General features: G+C 37.6%; 1 protein-coding gene across 4 annotated transcripts in view; it reads right to left on the reverse strand.

The window, feature by feature from the left end:
- Positions 1 to 13,533, reverse strand: part of LOC108498682 (calcium-binding mitochondrial carrier protein Aralar2) — a 77,857-nt gene that overhangs the window by 30,866 nt on the left and 33,458 nt on the right. For all 4 annotated transcript variants that reach the window (XM_017817678.1, XM_017817677.1, XM_017817675.1 and 1 more), the window contains one exon: positions 11,921 to 12,036. In XM_017817678.1, coding sequence (XP_017673167.1) covers positions 11,921 to 12,036 — 116 coding nt within the window. The remainder of the gene's footprint in view (positions 1 to 11,920; positions 12,037 to 13,533) is intronic.

The raw sequence follows: 13,533 nt of genomic DNA on the forward strand, positions 1-13,533 counted from the left end.
CAGGGAGGTTGGACAAGGTGACCCACTGTGGTTCCTTCCACCTTTACCCATTCTGTGATTCTGTGAGTACCTCCAAGGACGGAGATTCCACAACTGTGGAACTGGGCAACTGCGCGACACTAAAGCAGTATTTAATCAAAATATCTCATAAATGGAAGTTTTAAAATACATTTTAAAACAATGTTTAATTGCTTTAGTTTTAAAAAGGCAAAATGTTAATGCTTTAGTGTCAAGAGCCGTAACAGCATAACAAAAAATCTAAAACTAGAAAAAATTACAACCATTTGTGTGTTTGCGTTGGTTGAACCAGAGCTGTCAGAAAGCAAAACAAACAACAGATTGAAGATTTTAAATATTCATTTTTAGAAATCCATGCCATCACTTTTATCAATCTTTAAAAGAAAAATCAACTTTGAAACTCAAATTTAAAATAAATTGCAAGGTTCTAAAACAAATAATTGTCTCTCCCTGCATGGTCTCTAACTAAGAAATAGCTACCTTGTCATTTATTTCTGATCACTGTATGAAAGAGTTGTTCTGTTTTCCCTCCAGGTGAACTGCCTGCTGATTTACAGTGGGGATTTTTGGTCCTTTAAGTCTTGGGGACTTTCTTCTCTGCAGTGTACTGATGTGTAATGCTTACTGTACAACCAACCATACTGCATTCAAATTTCCATTCCTGTGATTCCATTTCTTTTTCATTCTTATGACATTCCATTTCCTGTGATTAAGAAGCATAATAGAAATAAAGCATGCTTTGGAATAACTACAGACACTCTTGACACAAGGACCATCAATATTCCCCAAATGAAATCTGGATTTATAAATATTAAATTTAAAAAGGAAAAAACTAAAAGTCATTATCCCACTGTATTTTACATTTAAGAAAAGTCAATTGACAGAACAAGCTAGTAAAATCTTTACTGGGTACAGTCCATAAATATCTGGCATATAAAATCTGAAATTTTTTCAAACTATTTATTCCTGCAAGGATATATATTTTTCACACAGTGTCATCAAGTCCAGTAAAGTTAATACAATCTCAACACAATCTCAAAAATTTCATGATCATATACAAAAATCCCACTTACCTAACAAAATAGCTGCAAAATTTTTGCAAAAATGCTGTCATTCTCAGCTCTATTTTATAGATGTTCTATACATTTTTTATTTGTTACTCCTTTACACAATTAAATTATCTGAACATGGTATAGAAAACCTGTGCCAAAACCCTGGGCCTTGAGAAAAAAATGAGATTATCCTGATGATATTTGTAATAACAGCTTCTGTGAAGAACACAAGCTACCTCCTGCAAAGAGGAAAACAATTTTGCTTTGATAAGAGTAGCTGTTTCAACATTATGACTAGAAAACCCCAGCCCTTTGCCAACTACCAAGCAAGACCTCACCTAAAGCCCAGAGGAGATGAGAATAGAATGATTTCCACAGGCTTTGGTCCTCACTGGCCACATGAAACAACTCCACATTCTCCATAAGCTCCATGACCCTGAGTGCACCACCAGGTTCTGCAACCTCTTTCCCATGACTCAGGCACACACACAAGGGATAAGGGGCCAGGCAAAGCGTTGCAGGAGAAAGAGGTGAGAGAAGCCTCATCTCAGCTCCTTTATCCCTCTTGCTTGAGGCTTGCTGTAGGGATGCCTGCACCTTGGTGACCCCAGCCCCATGACCTAACTTCCCAGCCTTACCTCAGATCTGCCTCATCCCTATGGACTTGTCTGGCTGACCCTGGTCACTGTCACCAGACCTGCTTTTCTGTCTGTGCTCAAGTAGTGTGGGACTGTACCCTTCATCAGTGAGAGCTGTGCCCATGTCCCAGCCTCTTGGCACCCACACTCAGCTCAGCGTCACCGGCCTGGTGGAGCAGCTCTTGCTGCTTCTGGACACAATAAAATCACAGAATCTTAGAATATCCTGAGTTGGATGGGACCCACAACAATCACTGAAGTCTATCTCCTGGCCCTGCACAGGACACCCCAAGAGTCACACCATGTGCCCAAGAGCATTGTCCAAATGCTTCTTTAACTCTATCAGGCTTTGGTGCTGTGACCACTACCTTGGAGGGTCTGTTCCAGTACCCAGCCATGCTCTGAGTGAATAACCTTCTTCTATAATCTGACTTAAATCTCCCCTAACACAGTTTCATAACATTCCCTACGGTACTCCAGCTCAGGACACTGGGACCCTCTTAGCCCATCACTGGTGTTGAAGACAGAGGCAAAGAAAGTATTAAACATCTGTGCCTTGCCTATGTCCCTGTTTGTAAGGTGACATCCTCGTCATGTAACGAGCCAACTACCTTTTGCAATTAGTGTATTTAAAAAAACTTTTTATTTTTCTCCACAATACTGGCCATCTTCAACTCCAATTGAGCTTGGGCCACACGAATTTTCTCTCTGCAGTGGTGAGCAGACTGTCTATATTCCTCCCATATCACCCGACCTTGCCTTGACTGGGCATACACCTTCTTTTTTTGCCTTAGCTCCAAACAAGATCCCTGTTCAGCCAAACTGGCATTCTACCACACTTGTTTGACTATAACATTTTGGAAGTACAATAAACTTGTGCAAAAACATATGTGTACAGAGATATGTGCATATATGCACATCAGAAATACTCCAGTGACAATACTTTGTATTATCTTGTTTTACTGAAAGTGTTGAGGTTTATCCAAGGTTTGGGTTGGCTTTTGTTTGGGCTTTTTGTTTTGTTGTGTTTTTATTTAGTGTTATGAACTTCAAAACACAGCTAGTTAGAGTTTATTTCCACCTTCTAGAATGATGACTTTTATTTTGGAAAACATATGTTGACATCACATCTGCTCAGCTAAGATGTGGAACAATGGGTAGCCCAAGTACTGTGCTGGGTTTTCCATTTATCCATATTTATCCAGAACAGGTACACTCTGAATGTACAACCACTAAAATCACCTTCTTCACCGCTGCACTGCTTTATTGAGGAAATAGTTGGAATAGTTTTATAGTGGCCATGCTGTAAACTAAATAACATATTGAAATAGTTTGATTACTAAGGACAGCAAAGGAAAGGTACTCACCCTTCCAACTTCCCTCAACAAAGCAGTAAGAGCAGGAAGGGTTGTCATAGCCACCTTTTTCCACAGGTTAGAAGCCTTGAAATAATAAACTAATGGTGTACTTCTGTACTTTCACTTCCTCTTAATTCCTCACAGAACATGGACCACAGCCTATTTTGCAATTCTGAATTTAAAAAAAAAAATTAAATTAGGTTATTTCCTTCTTAAAATATGACAAGGAAAGTATTTGGTAGAACACTCAAAGTGAAGCTGGTAGGGTAGAAATGGAGCACATAATTCAAAGATAACGGGAGTATATTACACAACTCAAGAAGGGTGGAGGGGTTGCTTTGAAAAAAGATAGCAGCTCAGGTCAATGCAATTTATCTGTGCTCTATCATGTAGTATCACCACCATTTTAGAAAAAGATGCATTCAAAAGAGCGCAAAACCCTCCATTAGTCCACCTGGTCTATTTAGACCAAGATCAGTTTCACCTGCACCTGAAAAATGTGGCTGCACATATATACTTGCATATAAACACCTAAATCCTCCAGAATTTACTTTTTTTGATAATTTTCTGTGTATGTGCAGGCCTGTGTAAGTGGTAGCTTATTTTTTCATAGGACTAGTTACTCCAAATTCAGAGAAAATTCCTAAAGACAACATTTAACTCACATAATAAAAGCTATAATTTTAACCAATTCAACTATGTTGAGCTAGTCCAACTGTGGACTAGTGCTGAATTGTAATGGACAAGCAGGGGTTTTTGCAGCTTAACATAAGCCAGTGTTGCTTGTGTGTAACCAAAGCTGTCATATCAAAGTCAGTGCCCCATGTGGGCAAGTGAAATCATCATCTGGACTCGTTTCTGTCTTCCCTATCATGGAGATGTTAAAAACACAGGACTTAAAATCCAGACTAGTGAACACTCTTTTTTTTTTTTTTTTTTTTTTTTAACACTGGTAGGGGCTGATTTCACTTAAGTTGTCCAGGAATAAAAATTTACTTCAGAATTCACATGATTGTTTCCTACAGCAATTTAATATACCAACTAAAGTGACAAAAGCAAACTCCCACCTCGAAGAAATTATCCTAAACTTTACACTTTACTCTCCAGCATAGACTTGAGAGCTCTATGTCTTTAACAGCTATTTTGCTGAGATAGGTGATGTAAAAAAAAAAAAATCAATTTCTCGTAAAGCATTTACATACATTTTCCCTCACTTAAATACTTCAATTTCAAATACACCACAAAATGTACTCCCACAACAGTACTGTATTAGTATAAAACTATTTTAGTTCAATTAAAATGTCTAACTATCTACCCCCAAATCTATCTAAACTGTAATTTTGACTTTGAGCACTTCCAACACGTTCTCAGTTTTGTTTTCTTTTATCAGCTTATCAAATCAGGTTCTGCATTCCAAATGTTAGGAAAAAATAGTCATTAACTGCTAGGTAACAGCAGATTTTCCAATTTAGAAAACTAAATTACACACACCACAAAAATATGTGTATTTTGCTATCTAAAATTTCATATTAAAATCTGTAATTACAAAAAATCTTCCTAACTACTAAAACCTGCTGAAGTTTTTACCTTCTAATCTGCAATTCCAGGACAATTTGAAAAGAGGATGGGAAAAAAAAAATCTTGATAAAAAACAAGCTTAAAGTGATATACTGCTCCTGACACGTTAAATACATTCTGGTGTGGAAGCTTCTGGTTCCTCCCTAAATGCTGCCTAGTAATCATGATGGGCTTTTTTTTTTTTCCAGCAGGATATACAGATGGCTAACCCTCAGCTTACTGTTAACCAAAGAGTGACCTCATATAGTTGAAACTTACTGTCAAATTGGCATGTTCCCACCTTTTCCACACCTATTTTTTTTCTTTTTAAGTAGCATGAAGTAGCAGCAGAAAGCACAATATTTTAGCCATCTGAGCATGTGGTATTCTTGAATTATCCCTCCAACTGGAAGTGCTCTCTGTTACCTCTATCTTTTAAAATTGGAGCCATTATAGTCAATTGTGCAAATCTACAGTTGGCCTTTCATAAAAAGTGGATTTTTGACCCACTGAACTGGAATAGCTTCTGAGCAGTTCTTCAGATCTCTGACAAGATACCATACAATACCTGCATGCCAATCTGATACTCGTATGTATCTACATTCAGTTGTTCAGAAAACATTGCTCATAAGTCATTCTAAAAGTTCCAAAAATCAAAGTGGTTCTTTTTGTAGTAAAAGCTGATCATTTAAACAAGTGCAATAAAGCTCCACATATATAAAAAAATGGATGCCTTCACAATGGTTTTTCACCTCCAGATAACATATTAACACCTGGAGTCCGTCAATGGAAAGAAAAAACTTCTGGTATTTGTTGGGCTGCCCTTAGAAAATGTATTGGTTGACTTGGCACATCTCCAGGCAGAAAAAAGACTGTACTGCGACAGCCCCAATGGAGGCAGTCACAGCAGGGCAGTGAAGTAGGAGACTGGAGCCTCCCACTAAAAGTGGTTACTTCTGTTCAGATGTGAACAACATCCATTTTGTGGTTGGAAGAAGCAACAAAGGCTGTACACCTGTTATACACAGAGGTGAGATTAAGACCAGTATTGGTAAACAAATGCCTTTCAGATGTTGTAAGCAAACTTTAAAGAAGATAACAACAACATAAATTCCCCAAATGCCCCCAGTAAACCATAAAGTCCAGTACAAGTCCTAACAAAAAGTTCAGCATGCATTCCTTGTCAGGAGAGAGGCACTAGCTATCAAACTCAATCAATTTGGTTATAACCTCATTGCCCTATTCAAACTTTTCAACAAGGACAGCAAAGTCGTACAGGTTAATTTTACATTAATGAAAACACTAGAACGTGCTTGTGCCTTCATGATTTTTCCCAACCCAAATATCCATAATAAGCTTCAACTTCCACCTCTTTGCTGAAATTGTTCTCACTTTTTTTATCCTTTTACCTTTCCTGTGCTCTGGTTATTCGTGCTCTTGTCATATCTAAAAACCTACTAATTCACTTCCTCATGACATATCCATACAGCATCCAATTCCTCTTGGCCCTGATTTTTGACTGAGATATGTGTGCACTTCTGTTACCTGTGCTAAACACTGCAAATATCACAAAAAAACTCACAAAAAAACAAAAAAAGCAAAAACAAAAACAACAACAAAAGTAGGCTCTTTCTAAAAGTACCATCATCCTCATCATCCTTTTAAGTAAGTCATCCATTATTGGCTTACTTAAAGGGTTTTCAAAATTTTTCCATTTCCCTTAAAAATATTTCTACTTGAGTTGTGAAGATCCATAATATCAGTTCACTGGCAACAGCCTTACATTTCTTTATTAGCTTTCCTGGCCTCCTTAGAAGTGAGCAACAAACTGCCAGCACCCAAAGACCTCAAGTTTGAAAAGCACTAGTCTCCACGTGGGCATAAAAATTAAATTTACCCCTTTTGCTCTGAATAATAATAATTAAAAAAATCAGACCACTTTCATCAAGGTAAACAGCACAACCTGGCTAACTAAAATAAAGGATCACTTCTATTTTCTCCATATAAGGTAGTTGGTGGATAATGCATGTGACTCGCATGGAACAGCTGATGGAATTGGGTTTTCTTAACCCGGAAAAGAGTGGGCTAAAGGAGGCCCTCATTGGTGTCTAAGTTACCCAACGGGAGAGCGAAGAGAGACACACAGTGGAAGGACAAGAGGCAATGGATGCAAGCTGGAACATGGGCAATCCCAGACAGGCCTCAGGAAATTATTTTCCACTATAACAGTGGTCAAACACTGGAAGATGCTTGCTCATGGTGGCTGCAATCTCCATCCCCAAAGATATGTAAAACCTTGATTAGATGTTGCCCCCAGAGCAACCTGGTCTTGATGATGCTGCAAGGGTTTGAACCAGAAGGCTGCCACAGTCCCTTCCAACCTGAATTGTTTGATGATTCTATGATCATTCCCAAGAAAACAACAGAACGTAACCAATAACAAAGAACAAACTGAAACACCAAATTTCAGTTATGGATGATTTAGAAAACTAAATTGCATTTTCTTGATCAAATGAAATCCAGCAGTGTAAAAGGACAAAGCTTCTCATAATATTTAGAATGACAGATTCATTTTGTATCTAAACAGGCTCTATTTTACTTAAGATGCCTGCGTCAAAGTCTGTCTGGTTATGTAACATTAGTTAAAAGTTAAAAAACGAAACAAAAAAGTTGACATATGTCTAGAAATTAAATTCTCCAAAAATAGTCAGAGAAGATTTCAAAAATCATTTTGAGGAAAACAAATATACTAACAAGTCTACTTTACATCCTCTTGTAATTAAAACTGGCAATTATTTGTGCAAAATCCAGTAAAAATAACAAAAAATATCAGAGACTAAACAGGTTTTGCATTTGTAGTGTTGCCAGTGGAATCATCCTATCTAGGCAGCTGTCATTTATAAACCAACACGTTTCACTGTATAGGTGAAACTGTGATGTGTAAGCTAACACATCACTAGCTACAAATGGTTTCTAAGCAATTTGAACCAGCAAGGGAAATGTCACTAATAAATACTGAATATTGCAGTTTATCAAGTGATCAAAGCTTACAGCTCCAGCAATTTATTTTGTTGGTTCAGATTTCATTTTCCCTTGCTTTATATGGTATTGACTGTACCACGCTGGGCATCACTAAGCTAGGTGTTGTGCAAGAAATAAAAAAAATTATAGATTCTATAAGAAGAACCAAGTCATATCAGCAATTACAGTGCAAAGCACAAAATAAGTAACCCTCTGTAACAAAAGCAAGAGCTGCCTCACACAATCTGAACCTAATTCTTTGGTCATGAAAGCAATTATGAAACTCCTGTAATAATTCTTTGCATATTGAAAAAGTATCACAGCATTATCATAGAGGAAAAAACTCTGAAGCTCATCACAATAGCTGTATAGCTATTTAAACCGCTGTTAAGAGCCAGTCCTTTTAGAAAGTTTACAAACAAGTATTCAGGCAATTTAAGTATCAGATAAGCAAACAAGAATGCTTAGTAAGATGTATAATGTGTTTATCTAAGAACTGTACTGAAATAATTAATAACAGAAACAGCGACCCACAATAGCTGCTGCCTGCATGTCAATAAAGTCTTGTTTAGAGACAAAGCAGAATACATTACTCAATTCTGCAGTTGTTATGCTTAGCAAACAAAAACTTGGGCTTTGCGTTCCCCATTTCCTTTGTGTTTTTGGTGGGTTTGGGGGGGGGTGTTGTTATACTTTTTTTTTTTTAAATTAAAGAACTGACATTCTACATCATACTCATATTTCTCAAAGCAGTGCAGCACAGCATCCATTTTGAAACAGCTTCAGATTGAATTAGAGGACCTTTAAAAAAGAAAACCAAAACCATAAAATCACATAGTATACCACAGCTACATTTCACTAAGAACAAGAGCAAGAATGTCTGGTGGAAAATTCTACTTTAAAACAAATCAGAATTAAAATCTCCAAAGCCAGATTCACGATGGTTAGCAGCACAGACTCAGGCAACCTCATCTCTTTTTGTTTCCTTTCTCTGTGAGCAAAACCAACATGGACAATTCTTATTTTGCCCTTCACTGGGGCTGGGAGAATTGATATCAGACAAGGAAGGTTCCAGTTTGTGGATATCACTGCTATGGTATTCACTGCTCAGAACTGTTAGGTCCCATCTTTTCATTTACCCATTCAAAATTAAAGATGAAGGTTACGATGAGTTAGTTTTTAAACACTGACATTTTTATCCAACCATCTTGCCTTTTTTTAAATGCCATCTAGTAAAGAATTTCAAAGGGCTCAGCTTCTTTAATGAGGCATTAAAATACAGTCATACGACAAAAAAGCAACTCTACTAAGTCTCTTAAACCCCTGGACTTACATTATCAGCTTTTATGTGCCTGTCAACACTCAACAGCAAGAAGCAATGGTTTGCTCTTTGCCTCGAATTTAAAAGCCAGCTAAACTTCCTCTCACTTTCCTGCTGAGAGCTTTAACTCCTTGCAAACTGTCAAAGCTTTGACACTTCAGCAGCAGGTAAATCTAAGACATGATGTAACAGCCAGGTGTACTCTCAATCAAGCACTGGCCACTAATTTACTAGTGGCTATTTAATTCACCTCAAAAAGCAATAAACTAGAAATACTTCCCCCCCCTCCACATACCCACACTGCTTGCAGATCAGCCCTTTAAATAGATATTAGCCCTGTCAAAGAACCAGGCACAGTTAACTTTCAACTTGAAAGAAGTGAAACATTTAAAATTGTAGAGATGTCAACGTATGGCTAAAATGCAAATGCATTTCCAATCCAGAAGCTAACGTAATAGTGCAGCATTTTTCAAGAAAAGTACATGCAAAGCGTTAAATACTAGAACTTCTTTAACCAGAACATTTCTCTGAATATCCACAGCCTGGATGTGGCATTCAGTGTAAAAGCTAATTGACATAAAGCCCATTATTAATTCATTTTACAAAGGTGCCAAGCTAAGTGCAGCTGTGGAAGAATAAGATTTGGACAATTTGCTTAGTAGAAAATGTGAAGTTCACAGCTGAGAAGCCCTATATTCTGTTTGGTATAAGCTAAAATATTTACACCATTATTTTACTGTACAGAAAAACAGTGACTGCACAGATAAGCCATGCTGTTTCTTTACCAAAAAAAAATGAGATACAGACTTAAAATGAGATCCTTGATATACTACACATAACAGCAGTATACTGAAAAACGATCCTTTCCCTTTTCTTCTGCTCTTTTCACACCATAATTCCACAGTATACAAAACCCCTATTTAAGTCTCCTAACCTTGATAAGGACTTGATACCATTCTCATTCAGGTGAATGGAAAATGATCTCATAATTAACTTCAAAGATGCATGACTAAGGCACCAAGTGCCAAAGCTACAGGACAGTATTTTAGTAATTTATTTATGAAAATATTAGGTGGTTTTTTTCACAATGCTATTTTTTTTTTAATTTTCAAAAAACTTTTTTTTTTTTCTTGTGACAGGAAAAAAGATAGCTTTGTCTAAAGATCAACCATTTCAGCTGAGAATGCACAACATTGAGACAGCTCTCCCACTCTCCTCACTCCAGGCATTTGCTGGGGTAGTAGCCACAAGGTACTATACAGAAGTTACAAATACATTTATGGTTTCAAAGGGGGAGATGAATGAATTAAAAGAAAGCTATCTGAGGTTCTGCCAATGTTGGCTTGTCTCCTTTTTTCAAATATCTTAAATACAGCCTGGCATGGGATTTTGTCTCATCACTAGAAGGACTTCAATGGACTTCAAATGCCAAACAAATCCTTTGACTCACTGTGTCAAACCCCAAGGGAAACACTTGACAGCAGGAAATATAAGAACAAGAATGCCAAGAGTTAAAAAGTTAAGTTGGACTGATTCAGCATTCAGATCAAACGACTACAGTTACTCTGAGATTATTAATGAGTACTCCAAGCAACCGGAGGCTCTGACGCAGACAAGAACCTGCACATCACAGGCATTCCAGGAACCCTGGCTTGTCTTCTCTGGAACAAAACCTTAGCAAAATGCACACTCCCTCCTGCTTTAAAAGCATGGCACCTCTCATTGCCTCTCTGTCCACAAACACAAGACTGAAAGCCACAAAATACTTCCTTCATCAAGGTTATGATCTGCAGAAATTTTTCCTGAAATTCTTGCAAATCTCTTAGCATCTGTAGTACCTTTTAAAACATTGCACACAAAAAGTCTTTCACAATCTCAACAGACAACCAAAGTAATGAAAAAACAAAACAGACACAAGAAGAGACAACAAGTCTTCTCACCTGCTGCAACTTCAAATACAGATTTTTGGAGATGGTAGAATGAATACAATGATGCTTCAAGCAACGATAACAGAACCTTGTTAGTTCAAACGGAAAGGGAAGGGCTTTTTTAACTGAGCATAAAACATGGGTGGGAAATATTAGGAAAAGACAGTGTGAACCATATATTTCAGAAAGACAGAGTCAACACCATCCAATTTTCGTCTTACTTAAAACTGTTTAACAACCAATTAATAAAACTTGATACACAGGGATAACCATGTCCAAATGTAGATTAAAAGTAGCAATTTTATACAGTTTAGGTACGTAGCAAAATAATCCCCAACAGTTTTTGAAGAGCAAACTCAATAGCAGAAGTTATTAAAACTGCTAATTTTTGAATCCTTTTTCCAGATAGAATGGTAGGTGGCAGATATTCCTACAGATACCAAAAGCCGTCTCTAGGGGATCTAGAAATAAACAGTCTTCCTAATAAGGTTTTTAACTGGCCTCAGTATTTTTCATGTTATCAATGCAAACACCACACTTCCAATGCAACCTGAATTTGGTGGGGTGGGGCAGCAAGGGGACATGTAATAAATAATTTATTACTGTAAAATCTCATTGAATAAATGTTTAAGCTTTAAAATTCAGCCATCTTGAAATATAGCCAATTTAAACAAAAAATAATTCAGGATAATTTTAGATCCAACATTCACCCAAGTCTTCTGGAAACTTTCCTGTGGTTTTACAATCATTTCCTCTAGTCACCTTTCACTGCTCGTCTGAAGACCTGCACAAGCATGTTGGGGAAGAGAAAAAGAGAGGTGACCAGTTCTCCAGAGAAAACCAAGATAATTACCATGACCTTGGCTTTATACTGTGCATACATAAATGATTAAAAGAATTCAGACATAAAACTGCTTGGCACTAGTGTAGTTCCACTGCCAGTCACTGCATCTCCTATAGTAAATAGAAGGTGAAATAATTTGGCATAGGTAGAGATTTTTACATTAGGAATGTAAAACAATCTTACCAAAAGTAACTTCTCCTTTGCCAGTCTTGTCAAACAGCTGAAAGGCTACTATGAACAATGCATCTGGAGCACACAGGACTGATTCAAATGCCACAAACTCTTGAAAGGATATCAACCTAAGGGATGAAGTAAAAAGCAAGAGCTATGAAACCACTTGCTTGCAGAATACTGAAATACAATATAACATACATTATACAAAAGAAATAAGATTACAACCAAAATGTGTACAAACTGTTATCAATAGGGATTAAAATGGAACCTAAAATGCCCTATCCTCAATGCTTTCAGGAGGCCTTTATATCACTAGACGGAAATGTCTGTTAGACAAGGAATTATTACTCTTAGCAAGTCACAACAGAACATAAGCAAAACACTCAGTGTGGCTACTCACCTCAGCTTTAATGCCTAACTGAACTGCCCTCTGGGGGAGCATGCCTCTCTCCACTGGCAAGACAGAGGTAATAAAGACATGAGTAACTCCCCTCAAGACTCAGTACTTAGGGCTTTTGGAAAGCAAATCCATTCAAGACCTACATGCTGCCACTCACTTTAGAAGGAACCGATCAGAATGCATTATCTGTTTGCTAGCAACTTATTAGTCATCCATCACAGCCCTCCAGTCCTGCGTGTTGAGTCATTAATTTCAAGTAGTAGTCTGCATATTCTTCCTTAGCCCAAGAGCAGCTTATTCAAATTCATCATTACAGCCAGGTTCCCCATATGCAAGCACAGTAGCAGAGCACAGATAAAAGCAGAGATGCCCTTCCTTAAGTTAGTTCATAAGCAGAAATACTTAACTAGACAACCTGGCATTGTTTCCAGCAGTAGATTTGATACAGCAAAGACCTTGAGCTGTTCTAATTTCCCTGGGTCACACCCAAGAGTTCAAATGGAGATCAGACTCCTACTCTTAAAGAGGCAAAGGCCAACCATTCTTCTGTTTTGCTACTTCTTTAATGTCTAGGTTGTACAGCTTAAAATCTTCAAATGTGTGGCTGCAGGGCCTGCTGGCAGTCTGGGAGACTTAAGATTGCCCTCTCTCAGGCTGCTGTATGTCAGTGTAGCCAGCGTGTAGCTTTAATGGGTTCACATGGCAGCACCCGGAGAACAAAGATTTATTTCTGAGAAGCACAAAATTTAGTGTACCAAATGTCAAGAAAAAACAAAACCCCTTGGGACTTTGACTCAAAACAATACTGCAGCCAGTTCAATGAAAACTTATACTCAGCATGCAGTAACAGTGAAGAACCGAGGGCTTCAACAGGTTGGAAAAGACATTCGTTCCATCAAGTTATGATGACCCATGACTATACAGCAATTTCCAGTCACCCTGTCTTAAAGAATTAATTTCAAGTCACACAGAAGTGTGCTTGCTGCATGTCAGCAGCCAAACATCCACTGGGTAAGAAAAGGTGACTTCCATGAGGAACATAAAAACACGAGACGATGAACAAAAGAGGACATTTTTTTAAAAGCACAGCACAGAGAAGGCCTAAAAGCTGTTCTACGTTACCTCCCTCAATATATATGCATAAATAAAAGTAAAAGAAATGTAGAGTTTAACAATTAACTCTGAGAACTTGCCACCATAGGTTATTACATAGTGAGAGAAG

The sequence above is a fragment of the Lepidothrix coronata genome, unplaced genomic scaffold, assembly GCF_001604755.1.
Source record: "Lepidothrix coronata isolate B3197 unplaced genomic scaffold, Lepidothrix_coronata-1.0 Scaffold62, whole genome shotgun sequence".
NCBI lineage: Eukaryota > Metazoa > Chordata > Aves > Passeriformes > Pipridae > Lepidothrix > Lepidothrix coronata.